General features: G+C 37.5%; 3 protein-coding genes across 4 annotated transcripts; 2 read left to right on the top strand and 1 right to left on the bottom strand.

Moving 5' to 3' along the window:
- Positions 1-1,787: 1,787 nt before the first annotated feature.
- LOC140804994 (uncharacterized) lies at positions 1,788-3,166 on the top strand. The gene is made up of 4 exons (XM_073161172.1): positions 1,788-2,274; positions 2,392-2,427; positions 2,646-2,805; positions 2,891-3,166. Exons 1-4 carry the CDS (start codon positions 2,218-2,220, stop codon positions 3,073-3,075), a joined length of 438 nt encoding a protein of 145 aa, XP_073017273.1. The 5' UTR covers positions 1,788-2,217; the 3' UTR covers positions 3,076-3,166.
- A 1,206-nt stretch (positions 3,167-4,372) lies between these two features.
- On the top strand, positions 4,373-11,452 carry LOC140806307 (uncharacterized). Of its 2 annotated transcripts, XM_073162886.1 has the most exons (19): positions 4,373-4,492; positions 4,740-5,039; positions 5,124-5,315; positions 5,427-5,582; positions 5,701-5,994; positions 6,094-6,311; positions 6,415-6,489; positions 6,689-6,755; positions 7,015-7,340; positions 7,417-7,650; positions 7,737-7,924; positions 8,447-8,585; positions 8,675-8,783; positions 9,365-9,467; positions 9,557-9,746; positions 10,309-10,407; positions 10,484-10,542; positions 10,875-10,980; positions 11,067-11,448. In XM_073162886.1, exons 2-19 carry the CDS (start codon positions 4,790-4,792, stop codon positions 11,229-11,231), a joined length of 2,970 nt encoding a protein of 989 aa, XP_073018987.1. In that variant the 5' UTR covers positions 4,373-4,492; positions 4,740-4,789; the 3' UTR covers positions 11,232-11,448. The 2 variants fall into 2 exon arrangements, with proteins under 2 accessions (XP_073018987.1, XP_073018988.1); XM_073162887.1 differs by lacking the exons at positions 4,373-4,492; positions 4,740-5,039 and having other exon boundaries at positions 5,129-5,305; positions 5,470-5,582; positions 11,067-11,452.
- Positions 11,453-11,776: 324 nt separating this feature from the next.
- Positions 11,777-13,820, bottom strand: LOC140806305 (U-box domain-containing protein 40-like). The gene has a single exon (XM_073162885.1). The coding sequence runs from the start codon at positions 13,544-13,546 to the stop codon at positions 12,041-12,043; it is 1,506 nt and encodes a 501-aa protein (XP_073018986.1). The 5' UTR covers positions 13,547-13,820; the 3' UTR covers positions 11,777-12,040.
- Between the last annotated feature and the right edge of the window lie 1,366 nt (positions 13,821-15,186).

The following is a 15,186-nucleotide window of genomic DNA, read 5'->3' as shown; positions in this document are numbered from 1 at the left end:
TTGTTCTTATGAGGTGTGTCCATAGGGTCCTCAATCACCGGTATATATAAGTCTCTCATACCATCAATGAGTGATTGCGGGAGCCTTATTGTCAAAAGAACAGGCGCATCCACGTCGCAATTTTCTAAAGTTGAGGTGACATACACATATTTTGTCAAAAGTTATAGGCAATCACCGTCATCATATTCTACACATTTACTTCTTCACGTATGAGTAACTTTTCTTACATCTTATACCCGCTTTTGACCGTGTAAATTCCTCTCTTCTCGTCAGCCCACATCGATCTGTCTTCACTTCCAGTTTGTCTCAGCATAATAGATAGAATTAATCTTTGATCCCTCTCCGAGAATAGGTCCTTCACCATATCACATCCCAATTTCCGTTTGCCATATCCCTCAAAGAGCTAACAGTTGTCTGATGCAAATCCGGAATGCAATCTGTTTCTATGAAGGGATTATGCGTATCAGGCAGCCAAGGATCTTCCCAAATCCTCACTCGATTTCCTGAGCCCGTTCTTTTTCTCACGCCTTCTCGAATCATCCCCTGAATTACCATGATACTACTCCAAAAAACTCGGATTAGGCCACCATCTTAGAGTCCAAAAAATTATTTTCCGGAAAGTAACGAGCTTTCATAATCCGAGAAACTAACGCATATGGATCTTTTAGTAGTTTCCAGCCTTGTTTGGCTAGGACAGCCTTGTTGTAATCTTGAATCTTCTTAAAACTCATCCCTCCATTTTTCCGCTTGCTGAGTTTATGCCGATTTGTCCATATAATGTCACCTTCATTGTTATCAGATTTGCCCCACCAAAAAGAATCCATCGTAAGTTCCAACTCTTCACACGATAGGTTAGGAAGAGCAAAAATACTCATGACATAAGTTGGAAGTGCTTACACCACATATTTTAGGAGGACTTCTTTACCCGCTCTAGATAAAAGTTTATGTCTCCACCCGTTCAACTTACTCCATGCTTTGTCCTTGATAAATGCGAAAACAACTGATTTATTACGCCCAGTAAGAGAAGGGAGCCCGAGGTACTGACCATGATTGGCCATATAACCCACACCGAGCAATTCAAAGATGTCACTCTATCAGACTTGTTTTCAATAGTTAAATATTTATTTGTCAAATGACACATGTAGCACACTTATCTGATGCAAGGGCTACCCTCCCGGTCAATTACCAAGATTCTAAAAATCATGAAAGCGTTACGTACAAAATATGAAACTAAACATAAATGGATAAACTTTTATATTCGAGGAAGGTAAATGAGGCCCGAGTTTTGTTGTCGGAAAAGTTTCGGATTGTTGAGAAGCAGATGTAAAAATGTCAACTTTTTTTTTTATCATTAATAACATATTATATTATTGTAATTTCAATAACTAAAAAGCAAGTTGTTCAATATCATTCATAAATCTGCTGAGGAATGAAACAACTGTGAGTTTGGATTGTATACAGCATGGCGGAGAGCAGTCGTCAAGTCATCAAATTTATGGGTTCTTGACTTTATTTTGGTTGAAATTAACCCTATGCTCTAAGGGATGAACTACTTCACTGCCAAGTGAAATTTTAAAATCGTCGCTCACCGCCTCATGTGCTGTACTGATGATCCTTTTAAAAATATAACTGATCAAATGAATCTTACAGCAAGCTAGCTACTTCTTTGACCTCTGTCATTAACATGTGATGTCACGTGGATGGAGTTTTAAGGATAGAATATCTCAGCTATCTTAGTATTTTATGTCAGAAAACTGTACTGCTACATATCGGTGTCCATTAATCTGAAACCTAGTTAACCATGAATGTACCTTGACACAGTATTTCTGGACCACCAGAGATGCCATTGTACCTATCTCTAAACCTGTCGTACTTTAAACTTAACTCGCGAGACCAATAAGCTTTGGATCATGGTGATAAGTAGATAAAGTCTACATGCGGGTTTTACCACCAAATTGGTGAAAATTTACTCTACTTTAGGCTTGAAAACTGATCAGAAACTAGAGAGCTAGATATTATAGATTGGCATACACAAGGCTAGTTGCATGTGGTAAGGACAGTGACCAAGATTCAGCACAGAATCCAATAAATAATGCCTCCTTGATCCTGGAGCTGGCTTACCTACTCCATAAATACATTTGGATCTACTCTTGACAATTTAACTAGCACTAGCTAACCACGGATATTTCTTAAACTTTCAAAACTATTGCTGAGGAAATGGCTTCAAAAGTTGTGCTGCTTGTGCTGGCATGTTTTCTTCTAATCCACACCAGTGTATGCTCTCACTCTATATTGGGTGTATGTGTATGTGGATACATATAGGACGTAGATGTTGCATTTTCTTTCGTCAACATGAGCATGATGTTCTCTAAGAATCCTTGTGTTTTGCAGGATTCATCAGAATGGGAAGAAGATGTTCTTATTGAGGTAAATACTGCTGAGACTACGTCATTGTTCATCTTCTACTCTTTGTAAGGCGTTGCTGCCAAAACTCATCCGCATCTTAGTTGAATCTTTAGTAATCCTTGCCCCAAGTGCATCCCTTGCACTGAATTCTGTCAGGCTAGAACACAAATCAATTTCAATTTAGTGAGACTAAAATGTCTACTCTTAACAATGCCTAAAATTTGTTACTTGGTATCCAGAGCGGCGCTCGTGCCCCCGTACCGAGTCCAATCGATATGGTCTCACCACCACCACCTAAATGTCCACCTCTTCCTCCATTAGTGACGGCCCCTCCACCTCGGCCTCCACCAGTCATGGCACCAGCTCCTCCTCCTGTTAAACCACCAAGAACCATATTAGGTAATTTCTTACCATCTTCGATGAAGATTCATTTAATTCGACTGAACCCGAAAAAAACTTATGTCTTTGCCCTACATATGTGCAGAATGCATTCCACAATGCATGGTGAGGTGCAAGAACCATTCTCGGAAGAATATATGCATGAGAACTTGCTTGACATGCTGCAACAGATGCAAATGTGTTCCTCCGGGACAATATGGCAACAAAGAAAAATGTGGCAAATGTTATACTGACATGACTACCAGTGGCGGAAAACTCAAGTGTCCCTGAAGTAAAACATAGGATAAAATCCAAACTCGTTTTGTATGAATTAGTTGTTTCTTGGGAATTAATTCTAATAAATTATTAGCTTTTGTCAGAATCCAGATCTTGATTCTTGGACTTTGTCCCACCAAATCATCATCAAAGTAGAACAAATAAAAAAAAAAATTCACTGGCAAAAGTTACAGACGAGATTCTAGCTGTCTGATATAATTGATTAATCGATATATTAAATTGTAAGTATCCAGCCAATGCGATTTGATGTGCCTCAGTAAGAAACAAAAAACATGCACTAGTATAATCGATATCACCATCAATCCAGCTGATGACATTGGGGGAGACTGCCCACCTCCTAGATTACACCCATCTACCATCCTTTTATCAGCTGTATTCATCATCAAATTCATGGAATATATGGAAATAACGAAGAAAATTAACATAGAATTTGTCAAATAGTACCAAGAACAGAATTTGTCAAATAGTACCAAGAACCGCATTTATATATAACTCATGAACACTGGCAACATGCAATAACCAAGTACTGCATCTGCTGCCAAGAAATCAAGCAAGAGTACATTCATTTACATACTTTGATCAGGAAAAAAATGGTTGCCGGAAGAATTGCTCTTATAGCCGGAATTTGTATGGCCATGATATGTATGACAGTCAGTGCCGACACGTGGGTTCCCATATCGAGCCCTGTTCCGGGCGACACGCCTACCGGTGGTGTGACTAGTGGGATTGCTTCATTTCAAGCAGAGTTTCTTGGATTGTTGCTGCAGCCGTGTCACTCTTCATTACCATTAAAGAGATTATTTGAGCTTCATAATACTTGTTGGATTTACGTACTATTTTTCAGTTTGTAGGGAAATCAATAGAGTTCATTATATTTTTGTTCTTAATATGAAATAATTTATTTAATTAAAAACACTTTATAAAAATAAAAAAATAAATTAAAAAATATGGTATTACTTATGGATCTCATCTCACAAAAACATTCTAATATTTGTTATTATACCAAAATAAAAATTTATCCCCAAATTAAAATACAAATTAATATTTAACTTAATTATTTTGATAAAATTATAACTTTCTTACATAGTCCCGATAATTATTACTTTCCAGTTTCTATAGTCTTTATAGAATTTGTTTAGAACACCTACTAAATATGATATTATATTACATAACAAAAGATATACTATTTAAAAATTTTAAAATAAATTTATTTAATCGTTCGTAAAATAATTTAATATTTATATTAACAATTTTATTTTCATAAAACGAATTTTATTTTCTCAAAAACTACGCATTGTTTCCATCTGCAGCTCGACTCTTTTTCCACTTGAGAACAAAATTCGTTTCCAATGAGCTCTTACACTAAGATTTTCCTCCGTTGAAGCGCTTATAGGAATTGATCATCAAGATCTTTTAAATGTCCCACATCGATTAGATAAATTATCTTTGAATGTCATATATTGGCTTGGACAATCTTCTCCGTTGAGTTAGCTTTTAGAGTTAAGTCCAAATTCCAATCTTTACATAGTATCAGAGCCACAATGAATCACTGCTAATAATTGAATCATTTTTACTTTTGTAAACTCCACGCTCCAGATGTTCGACAATCCTCCCACTTTAGCTAATTTTGGGATTGAGTTTCCAATCTTTACAAGATCCAGAAGCCATTTTGGGTTGCTTTCACCCCAAAATCCAATCTTGTAAAGAAATGAGAGGAGGCGAAGGGATCCTAGGTGTGAGGGGGCACAACATCGGATCATCGGGGGCACGCACGGTCAAAACTCGAACCCAGTTCTTGAAAAGGCGAGAAAAATGGCTTGTATTTCTGGGAGTAATACTCCACGCAGTTTACATGCTCAGCATTTTCGATATCTACTTCAAGACTCCGATTGTCCACGGCATGGAACCCGTCAAGCCCCGGTTCTCCGCCCCCGCCAAACGCCTTGTACTCCTCATTGGTAAAATACTAGTTTTTCTTCATTTTCAAATGAATTGTACGCCACCCGTTTGCTTAAATGACAGTTGTTTTCTGCTGATTTCAGCGGATGGTTTAAGGGCAGACAAGTTTTTTGAGCCCGACTCGGATGGGAATTACAGGGCGCCGTTTTTGAGGAGCGTGATTACAGAGCGTGGTCGTTGGGGAGTGTCTCATGCGCGTCCTCCGACAGAATCTAGGCCTGGACATGTTGCTATTATTGCTGGATTTTACGAAGATCCTAGTGCAGTTACAAAAGGTTGTTAAATAGTAAGCATTTAAGTCCTGGAACTTTGTTTAGTTGTTAATTGATATTTTCTTCTTTGTATATTGACTTTCTTTGTTTTTTTGGGGTACTGGTTTGTAATAGGGTGGAAAGCGAATCCAGTTGAGTTTGATTCAGTGTTCAATAGGAGCAGACATACGTTTGCATTTGGCAGCCCAGATATTGTTCCCATATTTTGTGGTGCATTGAAGCATAGCACCTGGAATTCATATCCGCATGATTATGAAGATTTTGCCACTGGTTTGTTGCAATTCCTATTAGCTCAATTCCTTAAAGGCTATTTCGGTAGGATGAAATTTTTATTAATCTCGTGGAGGTTGACAGATTGTAACTGAAAATTTGTTTTGTGCTTATGCAGATGCATCATTTTTGGATGAATGGTCATTTGATCAATTCCAGAACCTGTTCAACAGGTCTGATCAAGATGCACATTTGAAACGGCTTCTTCAACAAGATAATCTTGTGATATTCATGCACTTGCTTGGTTGTGATTCAAATGGTCATGCTCATCGGCCCTATTCATCGATCTATCTCAATAATGTTAAGGTTGTTGACCATATTGCTGAAAGAGTTTATAATCTTGTTCAGAATTACTTCAAAGACGATCTGACTTCATATGTTTTTACTGCTGACCATGGAATGAGTGACAAAGGTTCATATGCCCGAATTCCCCATGTTTTGACGGTTGACACCGGAAGTTTTATTCATACTGACTGCACTAACATGCTGACTAGTTACTATTTTCTGATAGGAAGCCATGGTGATGGGCATCCCTCGAACACTGATACTCCTCTGGTTGTATGGGGAGCTGGCGTTGGACGACCTGTGCCGATTTCTGAAGTACATCATCCCGATGACGCAGTTCGCTTTGTTGATGAGCATGTGCACGATATGCCTACACCACCCGAGTGGGGTCTTGGTGGCCTTGAGAGAATGGATGTGAATCAAGCTGACATTGCACCATTGATGGTTGTACTATTTACTAACTAATGATTTTTTCAGTTTTCTTTCCTAAGCCTCTCCTTTGAGTGCCTTAGCCTATATGCTCATAATTATCTTTAAATTTTGACAGTCAACTCTTCTAGGTTTGCCATGCCCGGTAAACTCAGTCGGAAATTTGCCGCTAGGATACATTAATTTAAGTGAGGTAAGCTTTGAAGGATAAAATTCCTCTGTGGATTGCATTAATGCCTGGGCCATGTGATTTGGCTTTTTCAATCAAATTTCAATTCATGAAACTGTTTTTTTTTTGTTTCCTGGTTAGAACTCTTCATCTTTCTAGTTTTTTTCCTAAGTAATGTATGAGATATCTGAGTTGAGTGAATGGGTAAAATGATTTGTGCTAGGTTGAAGAAGTTGAGGCTGTTCTGGCTAACACAAAGCAGATCCTCCATCAGTTTCTGCGGAAGTCACGTATCCATCATGTGAAGCACCATTTTAAACTGTGAAATGTGGTTATTTCTAAACTTTTGCTTCTTGCAGTCTTTTCTAAAAGCATTTAGTTGAGAAAAACATATTTTGAGTCAGCTGCCAGGTGGAAGAGTCAGGGCCAATGACCTTGGTGCTAATTAACTCACTTTTAGAGTTCAATCTTTTATTGCTTTTACATAGATAGCTGTGGAGGATGGGTTGGTTTTTTTTATTAACAATTTCCTTGACTTTTCTCAACAAGAATTAAAGCAGGAAAACTCACTACTCTTCAAGCCCTTTAAACCCTTGGCCAGTTATATTTTGGTATTGAATCAAATTGAGCATCTGATATCTACCAGGGACTACAAGTCCGCAAAGAAACTGTCTGAAGATCTTCGAAACTTGGCAATGGAAGGGCTTCATTATTTTCAAACTTATGACTGGTTAATGCTGATGGCAGTAATTTCACTTGGCTATATTGGGTGGATGATCTATCTGATTCTCCATGTGTTGAAATCTTATACCGCATTATTTGAAAGTGTTTTTGAAAAGGAGCAATCAGTTTACCTCAGGAAGAACACCTGGAAGGTAGTAAAACACACTGAGCTAGTAGCAACCTTACCTCTGCTTCTGTACAATAAGTTACTTTGTTTTCCCATGACAGGTTTATTTCTCTGGATGTTTGCTGATGGGATCAGTGTGTATGCTACTTTTTATGGAACACTCTCCTCCTCTCTATCATGCGTATTTTGCGATGACGATATTTTTATGGATCCAAATCAGCTGTGAATATCAATTTATAAAAGCACTATGGATATACGTGCATCGAAAGGAAAATGCTCACCTTGTAAAACTTGTGGCTTCTTTTGTCGTATCGGTGTTTGTCCTTGAAATCCTGGTATCTGATATTTTTCCGAGGCGCTGGTTCAAGATGATTGTATTCTGAATCTTATTTGAGATATTTCATCTATATTCTTTATGCAGGTGAAAAGCTTCACGAACAGGCAGCTCTATTCTTGGATTTTCGTGCTTGTTGGGGTTATTGCTTCTGTTTATCTTCTTTACACAATACCGTGGAAATCTGGAATACCCTTTTTTGTTTGGCTTGCTTGTTGGTTTTTGTCCATTTTTACTTTGATGCCTGCTGAAATTCCAGATAATACTAAACTAGTGTAAGTTTCTTGTTTTCATGCACAACTCTTCCCTTGTTCTTCCTATACTGTGAATTTCTGATTTGATCAATGAGACTATAAAATCTTATCAGGAATGCATTTATTTAATCTTTTAAAATCTCATTGGGCTTAGTGGGAATAACATTGTTACAAGCTCATTGAGCTGCCTCAGAGAGCAAATTATATTATGGCCGAGAGTCTTTATGGGTTATAGAGCAACTATAGTTCAAACTCAATCACATATGCTTTCTTGGTCATGAATACAGTGAGGAAATTAGCTTACTGGATCGATTTAAAAAAGTTCTTTGTTATGACTATGTCTCTTTCCCTTAACCTTCTTAGCCTGGAAATTTTGATTGACATAATGTGTTTTCCTACCAAAAATGTCTCACTATCAAGTTAAGTTATTTGTTATTTTGAGAACTTATTTTGACTCGATCCCTTTGTTATAAATACAGTAAGAATAGCATAAAATTAATCAGAACTGACTATATGTTTCATGTTTGCTATATGTATTTGAAGTGTTTTAAGTGGATTAATGATTGTAATAATCGGTGGAGTTACAAGATATCTGCATATGTATGCTGGAGATGGTAAATATTGGCTCAGTCTGACTCATGGCATGAAGAAATCCAAATTCCCTTTGCTTTTCCTCTTACAGGTATTGATATTTTACTTCCCTTCAGTTGGTATCCAGCAAATGTATCCACAGGAATATCTAATTGACACTTCTTTGCTGCAATGGAATAGACTGTTCTGGTTGTCTTTTCATCAATTATGGTGCATTTGTCAACTTCTCGTAGAACAGAAAAACAGGAACTGCTTGCACTGCACCAATTGATAAATTGGTCCATTGCTGGTATTATTTTTGCTCTTTATCTGATACTGAATTTCCACTTAATTTTCTCTATCTCTGTGTTACTTGGTTGTTTGTATACATTCAACTGGAAAGACCTCAACACAGACTGAGATTTGATAATGTGATCACATATTTTTTTTGCTCATGTTTCAATGATTATTTAATATATTCCATGCGGATAAAAGCTATGCCAAACAAGCATACTCAGATTTGGTACTAAATCAGTGTACTTTCTACTTCCAAGTAATACAATTTGCATGTTCAAGTGCTTCGCCAGACATCAAATGATAAATAATGCTATTTATTTGACGCCTACACCACCTAACCCTGTCTATGTTGTATCCATCACTCTTATTGAGTTTTGTTTGTGCACTTTGTGTTATCCAGCCATATAATTGTATCTTTAGTGCATAAGAAAGCAGTCCTATTGTTCATAGGATATATTATTTCATTCAAATCCATAATAATATGGAAATTTTTGAAGACATTTGGATTGAAATTACATTATTATTTTCTTTTTCATTGTCTAAATTGCAGCTTCGATTTAAATTCATGTTGTTAATTTATTCATTCTTCCGCAGGTGTATCGATGGTTCTTCCACTTTTTTCGGGATCTGGTATCTTGTCTAGGCTTGCTTCTATATTTCTTGGTTTCGCCCCTGCATTCCTCCTTCTGTCTATAGGGTATTTCTCATACTTAATCAACTTGAGACATTAGAAATTTATTTTTTCTTTTGGAGTTCATGATCTTACTTTGTGTGAAACTTATGCAGATATGAAGCTGTATTCTATTGTGCTCTTTCTCTTGCCCTTATGGCATGGTTGCTTTTTGAAAATGCTTATTTATATTTAAGCAAGATCAAAAAATCTTCAGCTTCTTTCAAGGGCGTGGAAGATAACATGGTTTTGACATCTGATGATAGATCGTTGCAGTGGTCTGATATGAGAATTTCGTTGGCATTTGTAAGTGATAGCCGGTCTTATTAATATAGCTTTAACTGAAAGGAAATTTCAGTAGCCCCTCTTAACATCCAATTTGTGTTGTTTGCATGCTTGCTTCCATGCTGGTAAGAAAGGGACGCAGGATAGAGTGGTGATTATCTTTATGCAATCAAACGACATGATTTCTTCAAGCTTGTCCTCAATTTCTTGTATCACAAGTCATTGTATCTTGTTTCACTTCTGAACTTTTCCAAATTCTTTAAAAAATCAAGTTCTGTTTAGCTTTGCACAGTTCAATTGACTTGTTTGTGGATTTGTACACGGTTATTTGATGAAAGGCTTATTAATTAAAATATGCACTAGATAACGTTCTTTTTTGATAGATATTTGTGACAAACTTTATAAAATCCTTCCTCTTTCATGTTGCAACCGTAAAACTTGATTGTTGAATTGCAGCAAGTTTACCAAATTAAAAGAATTTATGCAGTAGATTGTTTGGATTGATTGAAAATCCTGTGAAAGCATTAAAATATATTTACTTTATTAACTGTATTCAATGCTTGAGTATTTGTACTGTTTACAGATGGTCTTTTTCAACATTGCATTCTTTGGAACTGGCAATTTCGCAAGCATTGCGAGTTTTGAAATATCATCTGTGTACCGATTCGTCACAATCTTCAGTGTAAGCAAAAATAAAAACCTTCAGTATATGCGTTTTTTCTCAAGTAATAACCTCACATTATTTATTTTTGGTACAGCCATTTCTTATGGCGGCGCTTCTCATTTTCAAGTTATTGATACCGTTTGTGCTTGTCATGTAAGTATATTTGCTTATTTAATTTATTGATTCATTCATAAAATTTCTTTTTTGAAGCAATTTTCCTTCAAGTTGCTTTCTTCTTCATGCTGCTACCAACTTTGGGATTTTTCAGTAAACCTGAAACCATTACTTCTAACATTATAATGATATCCGCACAATTGTTGTGGCTTTCATTTTTTGACATCATTTCTCCATACATGGACTTCCCTTTGTTCCAACATTGGGAGTTTATTTCCTTTGTTAATTTTCCCGGATAGATTAATGAAGTTACATAACTTGCTTTTAATTCGAACCTGAACAACTCTTGGAATGTATAAAATCAATTGCAGATGCACGTTCACTGCAATTACCAAACTGATAAGAGTTCCATTGTTGGGATGCTATTTTCTTGTCATAATTTGCTCAGATGTGATGACAATTCACTTCTTCTTCCTGGTATCACGACGTTTTGTCTCAGACTTTGCTTCCTATATCAATATGTTTCCCTATAAATATTTACTGAGTTAAACTAATGTTCTTAGGTCCGAAACACTGGAAGCTGGATGGAGATAGGCAACAGCATTAGCCATTTTGGCATCATGAGTGCCCAAGTTGTTTTTGTTTTGTTGCTTTTTGCTCTAACGAGTATATACACAAAAGACATCCAAACTACATCATCTAAGCAGCTTTCTCGGAAAGAGATGTAATGTGCTTTGTTTCGAACTCTCATTTTCTTTTATTAAGAGGCCTTGCCCCATTTTTCCGTTGGGGCCAATGGTGACCGAATCTTGTAGGTTTTGAGTTCCACGTTTTTACGGTAGTCTAATCTGTAATATTACAATTTTTTTTTAAAAGGAGATTTTGTATGTCTTCTATTGGGAGAGATTTTGCTATTGAGTGTGGTACGTTACCCTTTTTACTCCGTAAGAGATTGTTATTATTGCGTTTTGAACCAAAAACTTCGTCTCACAATTAAGATATTGTGTCATATAAGCTAAAGTCATTAGTTGAGGTATGCTACTTGATTATTGTAAATTGTGAATATACTTGGCTAATCTTTAGTATTCCACGGGTGTGGTACAAAATTCATTAGTTATTAATAGCATGTTAACTCGAGTATTTTACTATTACACGGAATGCCACCTCAAAATGGGGACCAAATCTTTGAAAGAAACCTGCCAAATTAAGATTAGGGGCATGTCAAATTTTGATATCATATATTCATAAAATTATCTTAAAAAACTGAAGTTGGTTCCTTCGAAATCAGTTGTTCCTCCCACTTTCTTATTGGATTTCTTTATCATGGTATTCAATGAGGCAACATTCAATCGCAACACTGTCTTTACACAACATTAGAATCTAATCACTCATCGAAAATCTTCCTCACAACACCACCAATCTTCACCAAAACCAGGAACATTGCCATCAGCCAAGTGTAATATACATCTACTGACAATCATGAACCAAAATACCCATAAAAGTAGTCCAAATTAGCCTGCATCAAAATCTTGAAAATTTAATTCGACTCCTTGATTTGCCTCTGTGTCCGACTCGCATCCTCGTCCGAGTTAAGCAACTCTTCCCAATCGATCTCCTCATTCTCCTCCTCATCTTTCTTCCTCAACGTCTCCAATATCCTCCTCACTTTCTCGTTGACATGATCACTACCCCTTCCCTCCAACTTTTCTAGCACTTTCTCCGCCCCCGCCTCTTTCGCTAACCCCTTGAACCTTAATCCACCATTGCTCAGACCGTAAAACGCAGCCAAACACTTATCCCGAGTCGCTACCGAGTCAAATTCGTCACGACTCAGCAGACTAACAAAGCAATCCACTGCACCGCCATCCAGCATTGAAGCCCTCCCTTCCATGCTGGCAGCTAAGTTGCATAAAACCAACATAACCCGAGCCGGCATATGATCCGATTTCACCATCCCTAACAGTGTCTGAACCGACCCGAGTTTGATCATTTTGACCCGATTGCTTTGTACCAGAGAGAGATGATACAGAGCCATAGCCGAGTAGTGCCGAATCCGCTCCGAGGCGGAACGAAGGGCGTGGAGCAGCGGTGGCAGCGCTCCCAAGACTCCAATGGCGGTCTTGTTCTGATCATCGAGGGATAAACTAAAGAGCGCGCCAGCTGCATGCTCCTGCGATTCAGGAAATTGTCCACGAAGAACGTTGATCAATGGTGGAACGATTCCTGAACGTACGATCTTTACTTTGTTTTCCTTCTCCAACGACAGGTTCACCAGCGCCGCGATAGCGTTCACTTGCAGAGCTACATATTTCGAGGGGATTAATGATTTTATAGTGGATAGCAATCTCGGAGTGCAGAGATGAAGACGGGTATCTTCCCGGGTCCGAGTCAGTTTCCGGAGGGAAGCCAAACCCTCTTCTTGATCGGAAATTTGAGAGCTTTTAAGCTTCAGCATGAGTTCTGCCTCTTCCGAGAAACTGGGATTCGTTAAGATTTCATTATCGCATGAAGAAGACGAGGAATAACACGAGGGACGGGTTGCAAAAGGAAGAGTACTCGGCAGGCCGTCGGAGCTCGCCGCGGACACAACGCTTGGCGTCCGGCTCAACTTATCCGACCCGCGAATCGACCCAACGCTACGGTTTCCATTTTCACCATCTTCTGAGTTCATTAACGTGCGTAGGAGTTTCTGAGCTGAGTAAAAGTCGATTGTTTTTGGCGGGTCAATGCGGTGGAGGTGGCACCAGCTAAGAATGGCGGACTTGAGGGCGAGGTTGGGAATGACTATGGAGAAGTCGGCCGCGCCGGCGAGAGATGGTGTAAAAGAAAGGGACACGCATGCGTGTATGCAGTTCCTTTCGAAGGTGTGACCGGATGATACTATTACAGGGTCCGCCATTAATGAGTTTGAGATGGGGCACACAAACTCTATAGGAACTGGGAAGGGTTGTTGAATCTGAGATTCAGCTAGCTTCTTCTGAAGCTGTAAGGTTGACTGTGACTTGTAAAACGAAATCTTCCATCTTTGCTTGCCACTCCCCATTTTTGTTTCAGATTAAGAGGGATAGCATCGGTTATTTCTGATGATACTAAGAGTGCAAGATGGATTAACACAGAAAAGCATCGGTGGAAACAGAGTGTAAGCAGGAATCCATTGATGAAAAATGGGTGGAGAAAGTATTAAAAGGAGGGCTCGAATTATTGACAGATGGGGTTTGATTAATTTTGATTACTTTTTTGCTGTCTCTTTATGTTTGCGAGTGATTTTACGGAATTCTTGGATGTTGACTGTCATTTTTCTTTTATTTTTTATTCGGATTGAATTTCAAATACGAAAATATCGTTTTAAATTTAAAATTTTGATGTCTCATGAGTACGACTGTATTTTCTTGGGCATTGTTTGGATGTATAAATTGTGTCATGAAAATATATTCTAAAAATGAAAGCAGAAATGGTGGGGAGTAAACCATAACTATTTGTTTGACCAATGATGATGAATCTTTTGTTGTGAGACAGTCTTACGAATTTTATTTTGTGAGACAGATTTCATCCATAAAAAAATATTACTTTTTATACCAAGAGTATTACATTTTATTGTGAATATCGGTAGGATTGACCCGTCTCACAGATAAAAATTCATGAAACCGTCTCACAAAAAACTTACTGTTTGTTTGCATGTTTCTATTGAATTAGGAAGAGATGCTCTTTTACCCAAGGAAATATCACCACTTTACAATAATAGTAGCAAAATATGTCATTTTTTTCCAGTGTAGGTGTTAACCACTTGCAATAAAAGAGGAAAAAAGATAAAAGCATCGTTATAATGAAACAAAAAAAAAGGAAGAAGAAGATTGTGAGACTTGATGCCTAAAGGTAAATTGGAAAAAGAGATGGAAGACTTGCATAGTTGCATGCATGAAATTATGGAAAAGGGTGCCACTCTTGCATGTCCCATGTTCTACTTAATTGCTAAGCAAACTTCTTCACTGGGTGTTTCTAGCCTGGGAATGCTAATTTTTATATTCTTTATTATTACTATTATTATTATTATTATTATATCAGCACTTTTTACCAAAATAATATATTTATTTATTTTTAAATCTCTACTCGATAAAAATAAAAAAATGCGGGGGAGGGGGTGTCACTGTCGTTGGGTATTTCTATACAAAATCAGCAGTGTGACCTTCAAAGAGCCAATTGGTTACCTTTTCTTGATACTCTGTTCCCGTGGGACACTAATCCAGTTGACCAGTTCTGTGGAAACGATAGAGCATCTCGAAGGATCTCACCTTTACCATTTAGTTTTCTTTTCAATTTCAAGAAAAAAAAAATTCTTGAAAAACTTTAAACTGTGAAATCTTACAATATACGAAACTTATTTTGCAACGATTGGGGAAAAAAATGAGGGAAAATGTTCGATAATTGGCTATATATGTCCGCAATAATCATTCAATGAATGAGAGAAAAAAGGCATAATTTGCGGCAGAAATGCAGTTGGCATATTTGACAAGTAATTTTCAGACAACGCGTTTTATACACGTCTTCACACGGACAAGAGAATGAGCTCTATAAATAGAGCTCCCCTTCATTCTGATATTATTCCTTCTTCAAGTTTTCTCATTTGTGAGGTATTTTGTTCTTTTGTATTAAGAGGATATGTTCTTTTGGAAACACAGTGAATGA

This window comes from Primulina eburnea, chromosome 11 (assembly GCF_022965805.1).
Source record: "Primulina eburnea isolate SZY01 chromosome 11, ASM2296580v1, whole genome shotgun sequence".
NCBI lineage: Eukaryota > Viridiplantae > Streptophyta > Magnoliopsida > Lamiales > Gesneriaceae > Primulina > Primulina eburnea.
The sequence above is the reverse complement of the archived record's forward strand: the minus strand, read 5'-3'. Positions and strand labels throughout refer to the sequence as shown.

Bases quoted from the DNA above. Each gene is read 5' to 3' on its own strand.
- LOC140804994 (XM_073161172.1), top strand. From the start codon at position 2,218: ATGGCTTCAAAAGTTGTGCTGCTTGTGCTGGCATGTTTTCTTCTAATC. The intron at 2,275-2,391 runs GTATGCTCTCAC...TGTGTTTTGCAG, and splicing joins TTCTTCTAATCCACACCAGT to GATTCATCAGAATGGGAAGA. The intron at 2,806-2,890 runs GTAATTTCTTAC...ACATATGTGCAG, and splicing joins ACCACCAAGAACCATATTAG to AATGCATTCCACAATGCATG.
- LOC140806307 (XM_073162886.1), top strand. From the start codon at position 4,790: ATGAGAGGAGGCGAAGGGATCCTAGGTGTGAGGGGGCACAACATCGGA. The intron at 6,490-6,688 runs GTAAGCTTTGAA...GATTTGTGCTAG, and splicing joins GATACATTAATTTAAGTGAG to GTTGAAGAAGTTGAGGCTGT. The intron at 7,925-8,446 runs GTAAGTTTCTTG...ATGTATTTGAAG, and splicing joins CCAGATAATACTAAACTAGT to TGTTTTAAGTGGATTAATGA.
- LOC140806305 (XM_073162885.1), bottom strand. From the start codon at position 13,546: ATGGGGAGTGGCAAGCAAAGATGGAAGATTTCGTTTTACAAGTCACAG.